This window comes from Lonchura striata, chromosome 5, assembly GCF_046129695.1.
Source record: "Lonchura striata isolate bLonStr1 chromosome 5, bLonStr1.mat, whole genome shotgun sequence".
Taxonomy (NCBI): Eukaryota; Metazoa; Chordata; class Aves; order Passeriformes; family Estrildidae; genus Lonchura; species Lonchura striata.
Genome location: NC_134607.1, coordinates 51,046,075 through 51,066,886, shown reverse-complemented (window position 1 = coordinate 51,066,886; position 20,812 = coordinate 51,046,075). Strand labels below are relative to the sequence as shown.

General features: G+C 36.0%; 1 protein-coding gene across 2 annotated transcripts in view; it reads left to right on the top strand.

The window, feature by feature from the left end:
• Positions 1 to 12,053, top strand: part of MGAT4C (MGAT4 family member C) — a 323,729-nt gene extending 311,676 nt beyond the window's left edge. For both annotated transcript variants that reach the window (XM_077783549.1, XM_077783548.1), the window contains 2 exons: positions 3,211 to 3,358; positions 5,153 to 12,053. In XM_077783549.1, coding sequence (XP_077639675.1) covers positions 3,211 to 3,358; positions 5,153 to 6,309 — 1,305 coding nt within the window. In that variant the 3' untranslated portion in view covers positions 6,310 to 12,053. The remainder of the gene's footprint in view (positions 1 to 3,210; positions 3,359 to 5,152) is intronic.
• The last annotated feature ends 8,759 nt before the right edge of the window (positions 12,054 to 20,812 follow it).

The following is a 20,812-nucleotide window of genomic DNA, read 5'->3' as shown; positions in this document are numbered from 1 at the left end:
TGATTAAATTTGACCTGGCTTATCACTTTTTTTCCTAGTGGCATTTTCCCTAACATTTCTTCTCTGTTCACTAATTGCTTCAAAGTGCCCCAGATGTTTCTGAAAGTGCTTTTATTATCACTGCTAATGGTGTTCCTCTTGGCTTGTTTTTGAAATCTAGTCCTGTCCTATTTTCCAGCTCCCCAGATGGCTCCATGTCTTATTCTTAATTTCTCTTTCCCTGCCCACCACCCCCCCACACCCCCCTTTTATAAATTTACTGTCTTTCATTGCTTCTCTCATCACAGTTCTGGCATGTTTGCATTCATGCAGCTCTCAGCCAAGTCTCTTGCCAAGTCTCCTGAGAGTTCTTCCCAGGTCTCTTGATACCTTTATGGTCCATCAAGTGTTTTTCAAGTGTGTTAGGATGTTGACTTTTCAGCTTATTTATTTAGTTTTATTCTCAAACTTCCTGACCCTGTCTGACAGCTCCAAACACACCATGTCTGGTGTATTTTCTCTGCTGAGGTAAAAGATGAGCAATTTCACTGTTTGTGGTGAAGAGAAATATACTTGGGAAAAGCTTTTGAGCACAGCAGGCTAGCCAGTTTCCCTCAGGGAATGAAAATCTGAAAGTCCTCAGAGCCCCAAAAGCTCTCTGTACTGCAGCCAATCTTCTGCTGGATTAAGGTAACTGGTAGAGGGAAAACAACTGACCTGGAGTTCCTCCTCCCAGTGGCAGGCAGCAGGCTGTGTGGTGCTGGTGTCTCTGGCACCAGATGAAATACAAGTGGTCTTTTTCAAAAACTTAGAGTATTAAAATTACATTCATTTTGGTAAACCTTAAGAAGGGAGAAAAGAAACTTTCTCAAAGAGTCTCACATATCCAGAGAATCCTTCCACTGTTTTCTCCAGGGCGTTTGCTGAAGAAATGGAAAGTAAGGGTCCATGTGGCAAAATAGCTAAAGTATATTGGGTGAAGGTTATGCATTTTTGCAGTGCTGATACATGTGTATTAGAAAAGTAGTTTAAGGTGCTTAATCTGCAATGTATGAACTGCATTTGATCAAGCATTTTGAAGACATACTAATCTAAAATATACCAGATATCACAATATACACAAGGGAGTCTTTTACCTATTCAGAGTTGTAAGTGAATTGTAAGTGCAGCATGTGTTCTGCACTCTCCTATGAATACTAATCACTATTTTGGGCACTATGCAAAGAATTACACTATTGTAGTTGACACAGCATCCTTAATAGAGCAAGGTGTCTTCATAAAGGGTGAAAACTGGCACTTCGTCCTAAGGCACCAGCAAAGACTGGAGAGCAAGTTAGATATTAGTTAACAGATGAAAGCCAAAACCATTCTAGAAAACCCTAGAGAAGAAAACCAAGGAGAGTTAATTAAGCTCCTCAACTTCACTGACCTCTACATAGTCAGAGATAGAAGAAATAGATTTTAATCTTTTGGAAAATAATCCAGATTTCAGTTTTGCCCATCATTCAACAAAAGAATGAAAGAGCAGCTATTAAAAAGAAATGTAAGCCACAAAGGCATTTATTAAAGAGGGGGAAAAAAGGAAAATTTTTGTGGTCAGTTTAGATATTTTGCTTATTAAATCAAAACATTTTCTTCTGACATTGTCTATTTCTAAATATTTTATGTAGCAAAACTTCAGCAGAATAAGTTTCCATTCCAAGACCTTACGAAACAAGGAATTTTGGTGCTCCATTCTGGAACCCATGATACAATGTTTTGTTTGCTTCTCAGATATTAAAGAAAGGGTTTTTAAAAAAGGAAGTTTTTGGACCAGCCTTTTTTTTTTGCCACCTGACATTTTTTCATAGAAAATCTCCTGAAGTTTCGGTGTATTTTCTTTCTAGATCATTAAGTTACATTTTAATCCTGAACTTGATAATTAAACTTCCTCTCATAATTTATGAGTAAATGCAGAGTGGCACATAAGCACTTGAGAGAAATTACACAAGAGACACTGAAGATCAAGAGAGCATAACAGTGCAGGTAGATGCCCCTGGATGGCTGCCAAATATCTTTACTAAGCCCAGAAGTGGATTATTTACTACTTCTATGCAAGAAAGACAATGAACTATAAATGAATGTAAGATCAGTTTACAGAAAGATTTATTTGTGCTATAAAATATAACTTTGACACATTTTTTAATATTTATGCCATTAAATATGAGCACTGTTTACTCTTTCTCTGGTTGTTTCTGTAAGCATCAGTACTATTACTGCACAATGCTCCCATTTAATGACAGATCCTGAAGTTTTAGTGCATAACATATTGCATACATCAGAAGAAAGAAACTCATTCATGCGTGTGCCTGTCATCAGACAAAAATCAAAACCAGATAAATTAAATAAGCATTCTTGCTTTGAAATTCAGTCTTCATGACCTGTTAGATATTTTCCCTTTTCTTAAGGGCTGAAGAACAATTTTCCCTGAGGCCCAAGTGACCGTATGAGTACGGCACTACTGATGAAGCCACTCTTTCCCTTCTGTGCCTTTACTATGACTAGGAAAGCCTCTTGGAGGGAAAGGGTTGAAGAAGGAGGAAGGAAGAGGAGGTGTGGTGATAAATGTACCTTTTGACTATGACATCAAAAAGTGTTCTCCAAATTCAGAGAAACTTTAACTGTCTGCATGATCACATGCATTTCCTCTGAAAGCAAACCTGAGTCAAAGCTTCTCAGAAAAATGTCAAAACAAGCCAGGTGCCAGGATCTAGGCTTGTCTTTCATTGGTAGCAATTTTGGTAGATTATTTTTAATCACTAGATTTTTTAAAAAATCTTCTGTGTTTCTACATCTATGAAAATTATCTTATCTGTTGCTGAGTGATAGTTTCTTATCCCTCTTTTGAATACCACAGAATTTTTTGGCCAATAATTTAATTTTTGCTACCTTTCCAGAATTTTATACAAAGTACTTTTTCTTTTACTTTTACTCTAATCTGAAGGTTTATGGTAGATTTTCTGTAACCAAACTGTATGATATTCAGTAATGCTTGTTGGTTTGGGGGGGTGGGGGGGGTGTTGTTTGTTTTTGTTTTAAATGAGGTGACATCTACATACTTTCATGAAAGCTGAAACTGAAAAATGTTATTCTTGGAAACCTGCCTGTCCATGTTTCCTCTCTAACTGGCATTCACAAATGTGTTTCTCTCTCTCTCCCCCTTTTTTGTTATTTTTGTTTTCCCACTAATAGGAAGGGGACAAGCAATTAATCAGAGAAACAGCCACACACCAGCTCAACCCAGAGCGTTATGTTCACAGTTTTAAAGATTTGTCTAATTTCTCAGGATCTATAAACATTTCCTATCGTTACCTAGCTGGAACACCTTTGCCAAGGAAAAGTAAGTAACTGCAATTTGAATATTGCAAAATGAGGTAATTAAAAAAGGTGTGAAACCCATATAGTCCCTGTGATATTTCTATGCAAGAGGGGCTGAGTTAAGCAGTGATAGTCTCAAGAGAGTTAGTGGCCAATCTTGAGTGGCCTCTAGTCCAGACCTAGCAGTAATTGCCCCACAGCCTGATTACCTTCTGACCAACTGCCTGACTTGTCCTGCAGGCAGCCCCTGGATGTCTGTGGGAGCATAATTCCATGGATCTCCTCCCAGACAAAGGAAAGATGATTTAGAAAGCAGAAGAAAGGCACATGCTGGTGGTATTCTGCAACCACCCTCTGAGACCATACTGTCAATCTCCATATAAGGGGTAAATCCAATCTTAAGTATGCTTGGCATCACACGGATGCACACATCAGGTCCACAATTCTGCCACTCCAGCAGCTGCAAATGGACCTCCTTGCTCCTTTAGCTGTGCTAAAAAGGGAGCTGAATTGTGCTATTATTAGGAGAGTAAAGGAGGATTCTTCCCCCAGCTATCTGCAGATGGACTCTTTAGTTATTCTTACTTCACACATAGTTCAAGATTTTCCTCTAAAAGTGAAATATGGCCATACCTAGACTTTAGGCAGGTGTCCTTTGGGCTCCAAATCAACCATTTCACATACATAAACAAGGCTCTGAAGTCCAAGCACAGAAGGGAAAATAAAATAATGTGTGAATTGTAGAAAGCTAAAAAGTCTGTTCAAATTAGATTTGAAGAATTGGGGGTCTGTATGCAGTGTAAATTACTTCTGGGGGTTGTACTTCACTGTACCACTTCATTTTGAGCAGACTTAAGCCTCAAGGGGAAACCCTGAATCACTATCAGAGCAGTCTTTTACAAATTACTATATTTTAAGAACACTGGGGTAGGTTCAACTTAAGTACACCCTGTCAATTACAAAGTCTTACCATTTTTTACATCAGTAGTTAGAAAAATAGAGATATATTAACAAATATCTGAAAAATCCTGATTTGGAATGCTGGTAAAAATGCAATGGCAGCAGCTACAAAACAGCAGAAATTAAATTTCTTGTTTTATAAGCTATATCTCTGTCTAGAAAGAATGTAACAGGATTAAAATTATTTGCAAAAGAAAGGAGAGAAGTTGACTTCTAATTTAAAATAATGTCTAAATTGCAGGGTGTTCCCTGTAAAATGTTCCCTGTAAATGTTGCTTTATCAGGACTTGATGAGTTCTGAAAAAGGGTTAGAATAAAAACTACTAGCAAGGAAAAACTAGACAAATTCACCTAAAACTGAACACACTAGAAATCTTTATCCATGAAAAATTCATAAAACTGTAAAAGTATGCATAGATGTAACTAGACTTTTAGCGGTCTTAAAATGATAGACATGCTGCATTTGGTAGTTCCTTGCTTTCAAAATATGGTGTGAATAATCCCCTCATAATCCCCTTTCTTTTGGCAAATTTACAGCCTTATCATTGTATATGTGGCTTTGTCTACAAGGCATAAATGTACACACTGCTTTGGCATTTGTCCCCATGCACTACTTCTGCCAGTAAACAAGTGAATGTTTAACACAGTAGTCTCCATATGTCTATTTGCTTGCAATATCATACCTCTTAATGAAAAGGCAATAAAGGTCCTTTATTGCATGCAGCTTCACATAGGCAATTTCTCAGTCTTCACCATTCGCGAGGTTTATTTAATATAAACACAGCATAATATCTTTGTGATAAAATTGCTTCCAATATCAGATACTCAGCTCTTGTTTGAATTTTCTTCTGTACAGGGTATCTTACAATTGGACTATCCTCTGTAAAGCGAAAAAAGGGAAACTACTTGCTTGAGACCATCAAGTCTATATTTGAACAGTCAAGCTATGAGGAACTCAAAGAAATTGCAGTGGTAGTACAACTGGCAGATTTTGACTCAGCCTGGTGTGAAGGGATGGTCCAGGATATTTCACAGAAATTTGCACATCACATAATTGCGGGCAGATTAATAGTTATTCACGTCCCTGAGGATTACTACCCTGTACTGGATGGCCTTAAGAGAAATTACAATGACCCCGAAGACCGTGTGAAGTTTCGATCAAAACAAAATGTAGATTATGCTTTCCTTCTAAACTTTTGTGCTAATCTTTCTGACTATTATGTGATGCTGGAAGATGACGTTCGCTGCTCAAAGAATTTTTTGACTGTTGTTAAGAAAGTAATTACCTCACGAGAAGGATCCTACTGGGTGACGTTGGAATTCTCCAAGCTGGGGTACATTGGAAAGCTTTACCATTCCCATGACCTACCACGCCTGGCCCATTTTCTATTGATGTTTTACCAAGAAATGCCTTGCGATTGGTTGCTCATCCACTTTCGTGGGCTGTTAGCTCAAAAGGAAGTAATACGTTTTAAGCCATCTCTCTTCCAGCACATGGGATACTACTCATCTTACAAAGGAGCTGAAAATAAGTTAAAGGATGATGATTTTGAAGAGGAATCCTTTGATATCCCTGACAACCCACCTGCAAACTTGCACACCAATATGAATGTATTTGAAAACTATGAGGCAAGCAAGGCTTACAGCAGCATTGATGAGTATTTCTGGGGCAAAGCCCCCTCTACTGGAGACTTCTATGGAATTGTATTTGAAAAGCCCATTAAAATCAGCAAAATTAAAGTTGTCACTGGAACTGAAGATCGGCAAAATGATATTTTACACCATGGGGCCGTAGAAGTAGGTGAAAAGATTATAGGCAGTAAAAAAGGAAGACAATGTACAACTTATTTGAGACTAGGGGAGTTCAAAAATGGTAATTTTGAAATAACAGATTTAGAGCACAAAGTTCTGTTTGATATTAACTGCATGAGAATACTTGTTACTAAAAGTCAAAAAGAATGGCTGATCATTAAGAGCATTAGCGTCTGGACTTCTCAAACACCAAATCAATAAAGCAAGGCCACCTGAGAAGGTACAGAGTGCATACAATCAACTGGGTCACAACTGGTGCCACTCCCCAGAAAAAGACACTTCAGCTCTTCACTAGAGACACAGAATATCTGGGGAAATCACAAAACAAGTAAAGCAATTTATTTTTTACCAGTTTGGTCAGGCAATATTACAAACATTAATTTGTTGAAAATTTTGAATTTTATAGAAAACAAAAGGTTCTCAAACCTCTCTTGAGATCTTTAAACCCTTTTTTATTATTATTTCTCTGTAAGAGAGATCATGTAGAATATACAGAATAAAACAAAAAAAAAACTGTCTTATAACTGCCAAAAAGTTTAAATCTGTGACCATTATGTTGTGAAAAGAAATTCGATTGCACCTTATGCACATAAAAATATAAAATCTTATGGTAGTATGCGTTTGTCCTGTAGTTGGTAATGTGTTTCTTTTCCAGGCAGTTGTGACAAGATCTGTCCTGAAACTGGCAGTTTACTTCTGAGCACTGTAAGAAAATAATGTGGCTAGTCATTGCAACTTCTTGTCAAAAAGGGAATGTATAAAATTATAAATCTGACATGACAATTATGTAAAAAATAGATAATTGCATCTGGTTTTCTGTCTCAACAAATATCCTTTATTCTTTTTCCTGGCTCTTTTCACTGAAATGAGCACTACTTGGATTCTCTATTACCTAAGGGACCAATTTATTCTTACTTGTTCAAATTGCCTCACACCAAGCAAGCTTTCTGCTTGAGTACCAATGTCAGTATCAAACCCAGGTACCTCAAGAGCAGCATTTCTCTCTTAGAGAGGCATCTTAACAGACCTCAGTTTCAACATTTTTGTTCATGATATGGAGAACTCCCCCTGAGAAATTTGCAGATAGCAGAATACTACAGCATGGTTTCCAAGGATTGTCATACCTTCCATATGTACCTGTCCTGTTCATGATGATACAAATGCAAAATGTACTGGGTTAATCAGCTGGGGGTAAATGTAATCTCCAGCCTGTCCTGGATGACCTGCAGTCAATGGAAGAGACACAAAATGAAGACTCCTAATACAATGAGAAATTAATATGTTTCTTAATTAGGGGTGTTTTGGGGTTTTTTAAGTTCTCTAATTCTGTTTGTATTAATGTTGTAGACATCTTCCCACTGCCTCTGGTTATTTCCTATAAACATATATTGCCTGACTTTAGACAATAACATAAAAGTTCCTCCAGTCTATATGACTTCAGTGTTAGCTCTGTGCTTCTAATGCATCACACAGGGAAGCTGTATAGTATATGATTTACACTATATGCATAGATTTATATTAAGCGATTCTATGGGGTTTTTTCCTCTAAGAAATTCCCTAGATTATGTCAGTAGACGCACTAAGAAATACATGAGTAGCAAGTGTGACAGAGATGAACATTTTATTGTCAATCTCATTAATACTGTGCTTATCATCTGATTGCATTTAGGGGGTTTAGCTAAACCTGGAAGGCAAGAATTAAATTTCAAGAATGCTTGCACTGACTAGCGTTCAGTCTAGGATGAGTACATACAAGCCTAACATGGCTATTTCAGAAGGATAAATTATTTTTAAAATCTACACAAAACATCAATGCAATTGATTTTCCTGGTTCATAAATCTGGATAAATTCTAGTCCAGCTTTGGCAAATCACCCAATACAGAGGTAAGGTATGTTGTCAAATAAATCTTCTGGTATATGTTTCTACCTAATTCAGAAAAACATCTTTTTTTCAAAGAAAGTCTTTGCTTCTTTGTTCCTTAATATACACCTAGATCTCTGTTTTTTTACATAAATATGTTCAATAAAATACATTAAAAGTGCCATACATGTTCAATTTGAAAAGAAAAATTGAAGCTCTCTTAAAAAAAAAAAAAGCAAATACATACTAGTCTTAAATTATTATAAATACTTATGAAGGACTTGCTTTTTAATATTGATATTCCACATTTCAAAAATAGTTAGCTGGTAATTAGTCAATTTTTTTTTAAATAAGCTGTCAGTCTTCTATTTTTTCTTTTATAGAATCACAGAATAGTTTGGGTATAATAGGACCTTAAAGATCATCCTGTTCAAACCCTCCTGCTATGGACAGAGATTTCTTCCATTGGATCAGATTGTACCGAGGCACATCCAGACCAGTATTGAACACCTTCAGGGATGGGGCATTTACAACTCCTCTGAGCAACTTGTTGCAGTGCCTTGTTGTCACCACAGTAAAGAATTTCTTCCCAATATCTATTCTAAACCTACTTTTAGCTTCAAGACATTCCCCCTTTTCCTGCCACTACATGCCCCAGTAAAAAGCCCTTTGCCAGCTCTCTTTAGGTGCTATAAGGTCTCCATGGAACCTTCTGTTCTGTAGCTGAACAACCCCAACTCTAAGCCTTTACTCATAGCAGAAGTGCTCCTGCCCTCCAATCATTTTTGTATCTTTTCTTTGTATCCACTTGATCATTTTTGTGTAATTCTTTATTTTTCCTTGATCTCTATTAGGGCCAAAAAAGCAAATGTTACTAGGTTAAGCAGGAACCTTTCTTTTTATTCAGAAATGCAATATGTCTGAAGCAATTTTCTAAATTAGAATTGAAAATACACTCAATCCCAAGATTTCAAATACTCTTGAAATATATACTCTTGATTTCAAATGCTCTCTCAAATAATCAAAACCATAGACAATGTGAATGGCTAGTACAAATTAAATTACATAAGCCTAAGCAATCTAAATGGTGTTTTTTAATTCCAATCTGAATAAAACTGCTTTTCTTTTCAAAATAACACTAGTATTGGTTATCATTGTTGGCACAATGGCTTAGCATCAAGACCTCTCATCTGATCGTTACCAGTCTTAAGAGATCTAACCCACAGATGCCCTCAGAGAAAGTTTTCCTTGGCTGTGAATAGTAGTAAGTGCTAAGAATGAGAGGCATGCACTATTCTTACTTGAAGGTGAATTTGACTTGACTTTGAAGAAATAATTAACAATACATTTATTCCAGGAGATTCTAGAATTCAGTTATGAAAGCTAATGTTTTGAGCACTCACTGTAGGGCATCCAGCTTCTCCTTCACTAAACACATATTTTATTCATCACATTCACACAAAAAAAAGACTACCAGATTCTGGAAGAAGAAAAAAGAAAAAAGAAGACACAAAATTGATGATAACTGGTTTTCAGGCAGATTTCAAATATATATATTTGAAGACATGATTTTTATTCATATGTTAGGAAAAGTGATTGTCTTCTGTAAGAAAAATATTTAATCAGAGATTTATACCTTCACTAATGCTTTGCAAAGCTTGAATTTTCTTCTTTTTTTTCACTAATTAGCAGAATTACAAAGCTCTGTTCTTTGTGTATATAGTTGATTCTGTTAGAGTATGTTTCCTGGCTTCATTTGTGGACTGAACATCAATATTTTCATACCAAAATGAATCACAGAATAAGCTGTGTTGGAAGACGCCCAAAAGAATCACCTTTTCCAGCCCCTAGCCCTGCACAGGATACCCCAAGGATCACACCCTGTGCCTGAAAGCATTGTTCAAATGCTACTTGACCTCTGTCAGGCTTGGTGCTGTGACCACTTCCCTGGGGAATCTGCTCCAGTGTCCAATCACCCTCTGGGAGAAGAAGCTTTCCTGATGTCCAACGTAAACCTTCTCAGACACAATTTTAGGCCACTTCCTCCTGTTCTGTCACTGATCACCACAGAGAAGAGATCAGTCCTGCCCCTCCTATTCCTCTCCACAAGGAAGTTATAGACAGCAGTGAGGTGCCCCCTCAGTCTCCTCCAGGCTGAGCAGGCCAGATGATCTCAGCTACTCCTCATATGGCTACTCGTCAAGACCCTTCACCAGCTTTGCTGCCATCCTTTGAATGCTTTCTAAGAGCTTAATATCTTTTTTATATTGTGGCACCCAACTGTCCCCAACACCCAAAGTGAGGCACCCCGGTGCAGAGCAGAGTGGGACAATCCTCTCCCTTGCTTGGCTGGTGATGTTTTTCCTGATGCCCCCCAGGATATGGTTGGCCCTCCTGGCTGCCAGGGCACTGCAGACTCATGTTCAACTTGTCATTGACATAACCCCCAGGTCCTTTACCACAGTTCTGCTTTCTAACATCGCACTCCCCAGTCTGTCCATACATCCAGGGTTGCCCCATCCCAGGTGCAGAATCCTGCATTTGCCCTTGTTGAACTTCTTATGATTGTCATTGCCCACCTCTCTAACTTTTTGAGGTCTCTCTGTAGGGCCTTTCTGGGAGTTGACAGATCCTCCCAGTTTTGTATCATCTGCAAACTCACTTAGTATCCCTTCCAGTCCTGCATTTTGAATCATTTCTGAAGATGCTGAAGAGCACAAGGTTGAGAATGGAGCCCTGTGGATTCCCACTAATGACAGGACCCCAGTCCAATGTCACCCCTTTCACTCTAACTCTTTGTGTCTGACCTGTGAGCCAGTTGCTATCCCATCACATGATGTGTTTATCCAGCTGTGTGTTGGATATTTTTTCCAGAAGGATCCTGTGAGAGTAACTATCAAAAGCTTTGCTGAAATCCAAAAAGATCACATCAACCACCTTCCCTTGATCAGCTAGGGATCATAAAGGGAAATCAGGTTTATTAAGCTGGACTTCCCTTTCATGAAGCTGTACTGGTTGTGTCCAATGACTGAGTTGTCTTTCAGGTGTTTTTCATCTGAATAATCATCATAACATTATGAGGCACTGAAGTGAGACTGTGGCTTTCCACAAATACTGAAAATATTGCACTGTGATCTGGACAGTGATTCATCTGTTCTGAACTTTCCTACATATATTGTTCCTACTAACACCTTTTGGGATTGCTGATTGCATAGCACGGGGAATTCTTGGGAAGTAAAATATTATTCACTTCAAATTAAAAGAAGAAATTAGCTCTTTCTGCAGAATAAACAAACCCAGGGCATGACAATTTTCAGGACAACCAATTTTAGAATATTTAATAATACTATGATAAAGGTAATTCACTAAGGTTCTATACAAATGTGATATTTTTTAGATCAATCTTCTAATATGGTGCTCTGTTTTACTGTCTGCTCAGTATTCTCCTATGTAAGACATTAATGTTTTTGCTTTTATAAAAGGACATTGGAAACTTGTTCTTTATTGAATTATTACAAGTTAAATAAAGATCAAAGTATGACACCTTAGAGAAGATTTCATTCTGGAAACTTATTAAAGTAACAAACCCAATATCTAACTGCCTTAAAACCTGCAGATGACATCAGTTTTCATTGTGAAGCATTTCAGAGAACCTGATGGAAATTATAGTTCTTACTGCTCTCTGGTTAAATTTGCAGTTCTGTTAGACTACATTAAAATAAGTATTAAATTATGAGTTGTAATGCAGATCATGTGTCATGAGCTCTAGCAGTGTCATGCCCTCAAATGGTAAAGTATAATATTTTGTAAAAACAAGTGGAAAGTACAGATGTATCATAATGAAAACAGATTATTTTTATGTCATATGCCATATACAAAGACAAATTAATTGCAGCATCTCCACCACTCCCATCAGCTTTTCAGATGAAGCAAAATAAAGGGCTTAATCTTTGTTTTTCAATCCTTAGTCCTTGGAGACAAAAACTATAAAATTTCCTTTTAATCAAAACTGTGTTGTCCTATGTATCATAGAAAATTGAAAAAGTGATTTTGCAAAATAATTATATATATGCACCTACAAAACTATTTGTCTTATCGTCTTCATTTTAGTTTTAGCCACCCTGGAAGACTGAAATGAAGGTATTCTCCATATAGGTTTATTTTGGTATCTTCAGATGGCATTTTCCAGTATCTTGCCTCTTTTATTAGTTTTGCCACAGGAAAAAGTGTCACCTAGGTATGCATGCCCTTTGACAGAACAGTCAGTCATGTAAAGCAAGGATATATTGCTGTTTCTGCTGTAAAAGAAGAGAAATGGGACCATGTCCAGAGTCATCCTAGTGTACAACACTTGTCTAAGATCTGATTTCTTCTACTTGAAAGGAATTCCTGCACGATGATGGGAGACCATGCAAGAGATTTGTCCTGCATATTCATCTCCTAGATAATTAGAGATACAGATCTATTTTTTGTATGAGTACATATAATACAGATAAATCTAGATAAAACTACGTGATTCATAGTAATTATCTTTTAGAGATAATTTCCTATCAGCAGCACCATTCTTCCCAGAGAGGGTGTTCAATGTCTTCCTCATAAATACTATCTTGCAATGAGAATAATTATTTTGAACTTTAAAAAAAGGAATATGTATCTCCACATCAATCCAAAGAATTATTTATTGCGTGTTAGTTTAACAATTAAATTAAATACAGAGAAAGATTACTTTCAATACCATAACCATAATAGTAATCTGCTGCTAAATTGCCATGAAATTGAACTGGCAGCTGGGCAGATATTAGATTATCTTTCAGACACATTTCTAGATGTTTTTCAACTGTCATGCTACCTACTACTGTTCTTGAATAAAATTCCACTTTGCTCTGATAGTTGTAAAAAGGTTCTTAAAATTCCATGTAGAACTTAAAAATACTTTAAGTAGGATTGTATTGCTGATTAAACCCTTTGTCAGCCCTTTGCTGGTCTTACCTAAGAATTTCACATTTAACAAGTAAAGCTGAACATCAAAAGCTGATGTTCATTTCCTCTGTTCAGACAGTTAAATAGCTGCCTTCCTTCTTTATGGTATTTACCCATTAATGTTGGTTTTACTTTTGCCAGACTGAAGTCGGGAGCAAAAATTTAAAGTATTCTGGCTTTTTTTTCTTTAGTATACCATGTACCACTAAGAGCAGAGATCTAAAAGTGCAAGTTAAACCCTTTCACCAGCCTTTGCTGCTACTGAAAAGTCTCTTGCTGTGCACTCATGCCACCTGGAATATTTTGGTTCATTTGCAAATTTAGAATCTATTCTACTTTCATGTTACATTTTCACCAGCACACAAAGCCATTCCCTTCTTCTCTCTTTAATTTCAATACTGCATAAATGAACAGCATCTTGTGTGAATATTGCCAAGCCACTTTCACCTTCATTCAGGAAACTGGGATGGTTAGTGCCATTTATTTCTCAGAATTACTTCCTGCTTTTGGCCATTGCTCACTACATTTAAATGCAACATCTGCTGGGAAGACAATAAGCATGCTCTAATGAGATACCCTTTTAAAAGAGCCATACTAATTCTTTTTCTTTTTCTTTTTTTGCCATATAACTCTGAGTGCACTATCTGATTGTGTCAAAATTATATGCATACCGTTTTACCTCCATGGAAATCCCATAAAGCAAACAGGCTTTATTAATCACTCCTGAAAATCGTTCCTGGCAGCAGTCTGGCTTTGCATTTGCCAAATAAGCCAGGTTTCTCTCTTCCAAAAAGTTGAAGAGCAACTTCCAAGGAAGGAGAAAAGAAAAAAAAATCCCAAACGGATCTTCTCTCTAGTGGTTGTCTGCTGCCTTTCAAAGATACAATTTCTTCCCTATATTTCATCTCTTCTCTCACTGAAAACTGTATATTAAAATCAACATTAAGTCCTCTTCCCAATACCTCACTCCCATCTTTACACTCATAATTTTCTTTTGGAAAGCAGTAGTTGTAGTTTTAGTTTAGGCAGAAATTCTTAAAATGTAAGGAATAAATGACACAACACAACCAACATAAAAGGCCCATGTTCATTTTTTTAAATGGTTAAAGTGTGATATGCAATATGTTCATTCAAAGTAGAAAATATGTTTACTCAAGCATATTTGTGGTAACTGCTCCTCACATGAAAACAAACAAAAAAAAAAGTCAGGTAAGGCTTTTTAGGTAAGTAAGCGTGGCATGTGCATACATAAGTGCATTAATAAAAATATTGCAATCCCCCACATCTACTGTCTTCTGTACCAAAAACTTTAAACTTTCTGGCTTAGGAGAAAAGCCAGTGTGTCAGAAGTAATTTGGATATTAACTTTTATATCATTAATCACTCTTTCTTCTGATCCTAAACTAATTCCATAGAATATAATCTCTTGAGTTATATCACTTGCCAAGTTGTTTTTTAAACAGATGTTACTTTTCTTGAATATTGATTGTAATTAATATATTTACCTTGTCCACAAACTATTGATTATATTTTTTCTTGTTTTGGTTTATCTGAAAACTCATTTTTTTCTGTTTTAAACTGAACTAATATATCTGTTTTTTTTCAATAGCTTTCACATAAACATTATAGAACAAGGGAATAGGAGTCATATATTTAATCTGGTATGAAGCTGAAATCAACTGTTTTCTTAAAATCATATTTGATAAAAGTTATCTAAGCCATAAAAGTATATTTAAGCATTTATCTGTTCTAAGAAAACATAGAATATCTTTGTTTCAGGACTCTGTGATAAAAAATTTCCCATCTAAGACCATATAATTGGAAAAATTCCATTCCCCATATTTTCAAGGCATCTCATTTCTTCAATTCTGCTTCATGGTCAGATCCTAACTAGGATTGTATGCATTTAGTTAATCAACGTTTATCTCTTTAGGCTTATTGAAGATTGAACATCTATCTTACTGTCCTAAAGAAAAAATATTGCAAAATTCTGGTTAATATTTGGTTTTATTTATTTATCTTCACAGACAAAGCTTTATTGAAGAGCGAAAATGGTTGCATTTCTGCATCACCTATTTCTGTCATCACCTTCTTCACATCCCAATTTCACTACTCACTTTCTCATTAAAGACACATGTTCACCCAGTGAAAACACAAATAAATGGAAAGCAATAGGTTTCTGGTAGAAAGAGGAGCATGAGAGAGAGTAAGAAGCTGTCTGAGCTATTTAAAGTTCACTACAAGGAACACTAAAGAACATTTTCTTCTGCTGCCATGCCTTTTGACTGTGACATTTCTTCTGTTTCATGTGTCTCTGTGGATATGGGATCTGAAGCTCACTGCACTTGGAAATTTTCTAATAACTTTGCACTTCTTTGCTATTCCACTTCAGCTATAAATCTTTTTCCATGTAAGCCAGCTTTCTTTTTCCTTGAGCTACACCGTGTGGTGTCCATGTACCCTCTAGATGTCAATGTGGTTTTAAATCTGGGACAAATTACTAACCCAGAAAACTTTTTTGCAGCTGTTTAAGTTAGAGAGGTCTGTATTCCTGCTGAGGCTGGGTTCTGGAGCCAAACCTGGCATGCTACATCACCCAGAGGACTGCTTGGGCATGCATTATTGCACCATAGGCCTGCACCTCTTATCCAGCCAGCCGACAGCTGGAGCGGTTTAAATCTCACCACCAGCTTTTGTGGTACTCCCCTCTCCTTGCTTTGCTTCAATTTACAGGCCCACCAGTGCAGCCAGAAGAAGAAAAGTGCTCAGTGCAGTGTCTTTGCTAAATGACTGTCCATTAATACTTTAACTCTTCTGAGAGGATGAGGACCGGCGTGCCAGAGGCATTGCCCCATGCTGCCCTCTGCTCCTGCCCAGCAGGTGAGAATGGGTGCAAGGAGCTGATTGTATGAAACCTTCAGCTGGCCCTTAAAAACAGACTTTTTGGGGGCTTTTTTGTCCCACATATCCTTCCCTATAAAAACTATTTTGCTTGACATTTTTAGTGGGGCTAACACATTTTACAGCAGAAGGGTTTTTTTTGTTTGGTTAGTTGGGGTTTTTTTGATAGCAAAGTAATAAAGATGTTAAGGAAATAAAAGAAAAAGAATTAAAGAAATATGTCAACCTTAAAGTTTCTAAAATTAATCATTAAACATATGTCATATACAGTCAAAATTATGAGATATTTATCTTTTTTCAACTCAAATTAGCTTTGTTTTGTGGTTTCGGTTTTTTTGGGGTTTTTTTTTCCTTGTGTTTATGAGTTGCAGAGGCAGCTGAAACTGAAAAACAACAGCAAACTTTTCCCACCCTTACTTCGCAGTTTGCACAGATTTAGAATTTTTTTAATGTTTACCCACATGGAAACATCTACCATCTGGTAAGCATACTTTGGTCAGACGTTCTGCTCCCAGTAGTCAGGACATCTTGGAAAAATTCCTAGTTCTGGAAAAAGAAAACAAACCTTTGTCTGTGCCAGCATAGTCTGTGGGCCAGATGCTTATCTGAATTACACTGCTGTGAATAAGCACTTTCAATACTAATGAAAAATCAAAAGTTTGGTTGGGTTTTTTCCTTCTTTATTTTCTCTTCGTGAATTTAATTCAGTAATTTAATAGACCAAGTTTATTAAAATAGCCTCAAACATCTTTTAAGGGTAAAAAGATCTTTAATTAAACTTGGAGTAAGAAGTCAGCAGTTTAAGCTTCATTGTCTCTCACAAAAGGGAGTGGTAGAGCAGATTTCCCAAAAATTGGAACTTTTCAATCACAGGAACAAACAGAGGGATTCTTTCCTCTTTCCTTACCTCAGTATGAGCTATAGAAAAGTACCTTTTTTCTAAAAGAGCCTATATTCCAAAGGATAAAATTAATAATTTCATAAATGGGGAGTACATGTACTAGAACACTTACGGAAGCTTCTCCTGCTTGTCCCACTGTTCTAAAATACTGCATTTGCAGTAGTTTAAGTGTCCTCACTGCGCTTGCCTTAGAAGACTCAGTTTTCACGTTTCAGTCTTTAATGAAAAAAAAATTAAAAATCAGGAATTATTTCTTATTTTTTTCTTCAGTTCACTGCAGTTTTCAGACAAAAAATATGAGAGACACAAAGAAACAGAAAAAATGTTTATAGCCTTCAGAAAAGTTATTTATTTTTAATCTCTTTTGTTGGAAAACAGATATATTTTTCTACATAGCACCTCAGAACGGAACTAATATGTATTCCAAAATGCTAATGCAGCTGCTTTTTTTAGTTTTCTCTAGTGTCTAAGCAATCATTTTCTGTTATGAACCCAAGGTGATCTTTTGTGTTTGTTTGGTTTTTTTTTTTCTTTTTCAGCTGTACTTGAATTCAGATGAGGACATCCTAATAGCTTCTTTTTGAGTTTTTTTTATTATTTTATTTTTAGACATAATAGGTACTATTTGTAAGAAACAATTCATCGAGTAAATTTAGCTTTTTTTTTTTTTTTTTTTTTTTCTCTTTTACTACTACAAAAGAAAGGATACAGCAGGAAGTGGGGCTAAATTTCTGAGCTCTGCTATACTTTTCTTTTGGAATGCCCTACCATGCTTTGGCAGTGAGCATGCAGGGTGGCACCCTGGATAACATCTAATCAGAAAAAGCAGGGAAATTGTTTTAGCTTAAAAAAATGTTTCTTGAGGCTGAAGATAGAAATTCAATATTTATTGAAAAGGAATCAGATGTAAGAAGTGGACAGATAGTAACAAAGCAAAAGATGACTTGGGTGTTTCTAGTGATCCCATCCCAAAATATTCTGTAACTAAAAATATTCCAAAAAATCCAAAGACCACTTAAATCAAAAGGGATGCATGTCTTTCAACAGGTTTGATCACATCCTAATTTAGAAATTATTTCTCATCATTCAACTAGTCTTAGTGAAGGCACTTTGAGACAATTGTCATGAAAACCAACAACTGTTGGTATTGAAGTTTTTTAATAAATTTTGTTCAGAGTTATACAGAATTTAATTAAAATTTATTCACCATTATTTCCACTGCACTGAAAATAGGGGTTTAGTGGTGCTTCTCCTCTTCCATCCTGCATTTCCACCCACTCCAGGAACTATGCTGGTACAAGTACCCAGTGAAACATATAGTGAATCAAGTAGAGAAATATAATATGGACTATAATCAAGAAGGAAATAAAAACTGTGATGTTAGTTCAGCCACCATTGGGCCATATCTTCATTTGTACTGGCATAGTTGAGGGACTGGAGTTAACACGATTCAGTTAAATGGAAAGACACCGTGCAGTTAATGACTGAGCAGCTGTTTGCAGACACAGATATTTCTAAACCCTTTCCTTTAGTGTTTGTATTAGCACATAAAATAATCTTCTTATTGTCTCAGATCTGAAGACTTTGAAATGATGAAAGAAAGGATAAAAATAAAAATTAATTAATCCAAGAAGATGAACTAAAGCAGATAAATACTGAGTTACCAAGACCCTAAAGTAAAATTATTTCAGAGCCACAAACTGGGCCCAGACCTCAATGTGTTCTCATTGTTTGGCTGCAAATATGTTGTTCTGATTTTAGTTCTTTGGCCTAATTTTGTGTAAAATATAATCTCATGACCATAAGAAAAGCCCTCTAAATATAATAATTGCCTATTAGATTATCTAACTCAAAAATCAATTCCTGAAAATAAATTCTCTGAAATTTAATTAATAATTCCTTTTACATTTTTGCTAAGTATTGTAATATATATAAAGATTTTAAACACTGTAAAGTCATACTAATTTAACTTCTCCTTAAAATACATAAATAAGGATTATTTGAATAGCAGATATGTGTTTAAATCTCTGTAGCCAAGGAGGTGAATGCTGTTGCTAGCAGACTGGTGAAGACAACTGAGTATAAACCAAGAGCTTAAAGAATAATAAAGAAATGATAAGAAAGCTAAAACCAGAAAACCTAGGAATAATTTTCTGGTTGCATTAAAAATCTTCAAAAAAGCTGATATATCTGTCAATTCTTTTTCAAAATTCATAAGCTTATGCATATTTTTAATACATGATAACAGCATAAATGTAATGAAATGTGCATGGATGTTACTGATAATTGTCAGTAAAGTGCACGAGGCTGCAGGGAACAGGCACTGTTGCTACTGCAGGACTCAGAGTTATCCCAGTGTTTACCAGATGTCTTCCCCCAGCATGCCTCACAGCTCCCACTGCTGTGTGAAGGTTCCTACTTCACCCAAGACACCAAAGGGTTCAATCAGAAGACAACTGTGGAAGCAGAATTCGTTGCCAGTAAACAAGTTTCACAGCAAGAGCATGCAAATTCATGGCACTGTGGAAGGAATGTTGTGGGAATAAAAAAAAGAGGTGTGGAGGAGTGGTTTTTTGGCATAGTTTTAAACCAAGGGATAGAAAACAGAAGTTTAATTGAATTGTCTTGGATAATTTTCTAATGTAATTTCCACAATCACTTGATTTTTTATTAGGATTGAAAAGGACATTTGGAGTTGCATGGTTTTGTAAAATAATATTTTTTGTTTGCAAGATGAAAAGGATCTTTCAGCTTTTGAAATAATGATATTGGAAAAATTTTATTATAGTATGAGAGAGGAATTCTAAGGCTGGAAAGGATAAAACTATATCAATCCCTCTCATTTCATACAGGGTTGGACACATGACTCATGACCTTTAGTAAAACATTTTTAAAAAATTACAAGGGTGGAAAAAAAGGGTTCTAGTGCAGCCAGGCCCATTGGGAAGTGAGAGGAGACAGAGATATCAGAGAATCATAGCATAGACCAATATTGGTTGGATACTGGAGGAAGATACAGGAGGGCAGGAGAAAATAGAGAAAATAAAAATTAAGACTAAGAACCAATAAAATTTGTGCTCACATGAATAATTTTCCCAGAGCTGTCACTTTAAACAGCCAACAATTCAGACAAAATTATATTTCCTGGAGGTTTTTTCTGTTTTGGTGTTTGGTTTGGTTTAGTGCTAGAATAGAAAATAATGAAGTTATATTTGGACATGCCAAATTTCTTCTAGCATTAATTGCATATTTTCAATGTGAGTCTGAGCTCTGAATTTTGAAAGGCCTAAAGCTGAGTTTGGGTCAGAAGATATTTTCTATTGAAGCTGGTCTCTTTGGGTGTTATGAGCCTACTGCCCCTTTCTTAAATTAAGATTTCTTATATATCTTTTTCAGATTAGTGTAAAAATTTCAGAAGTTTTTGGACTCACAATATCTAATATTTCCAATGCTTCTGGTTCAAATTAAAAGTTAAGAAAATTAAAGAGAAGGTAGAGGAAAAAAGAAAAGAAAAGGTAACATTTCATCATTTTCAAATTAATTCAACTTGGTTGTAGTTGTGCAACTGGGAATAAAAGATGGTAAATGTTGTAATTGTTTGCAATTGTTATTTTCAGGTGTGTTGATGTTATAATATAATTATAATTATATATTATTATATATAATATATATATGCAGTATAATAATAATGCATTTTAGGCATTATTAGGTATTATTAGGTATTAGAGACATCTGAAATCCAGAATTAATCAACAGGGTAAGGGATGTTGCCTTCCAAACAGCCTTCCAAAGTGACAACTAATGGCCAAATACTTATCAAAATAAAAATCAGTAATAGAAATCAGTGTTGAAGCAACCAAAAGCAGAGGTATCTGTCTTAAGACAAGAAGTGTAGGTGCATCAATTGTCAGGACAGAGACGGGGCTCTCCAGAGGGCACTTCATGACATGCTAGGTTAAGTGCCAAAGAGAGGTGGTACCTCCCAGGGTACTCCTGTCACAAGAGGATGTAATGGGAAGAGGGTGACCAGCTTAGACAAGACTTTCAGTGTTAAGTGCAC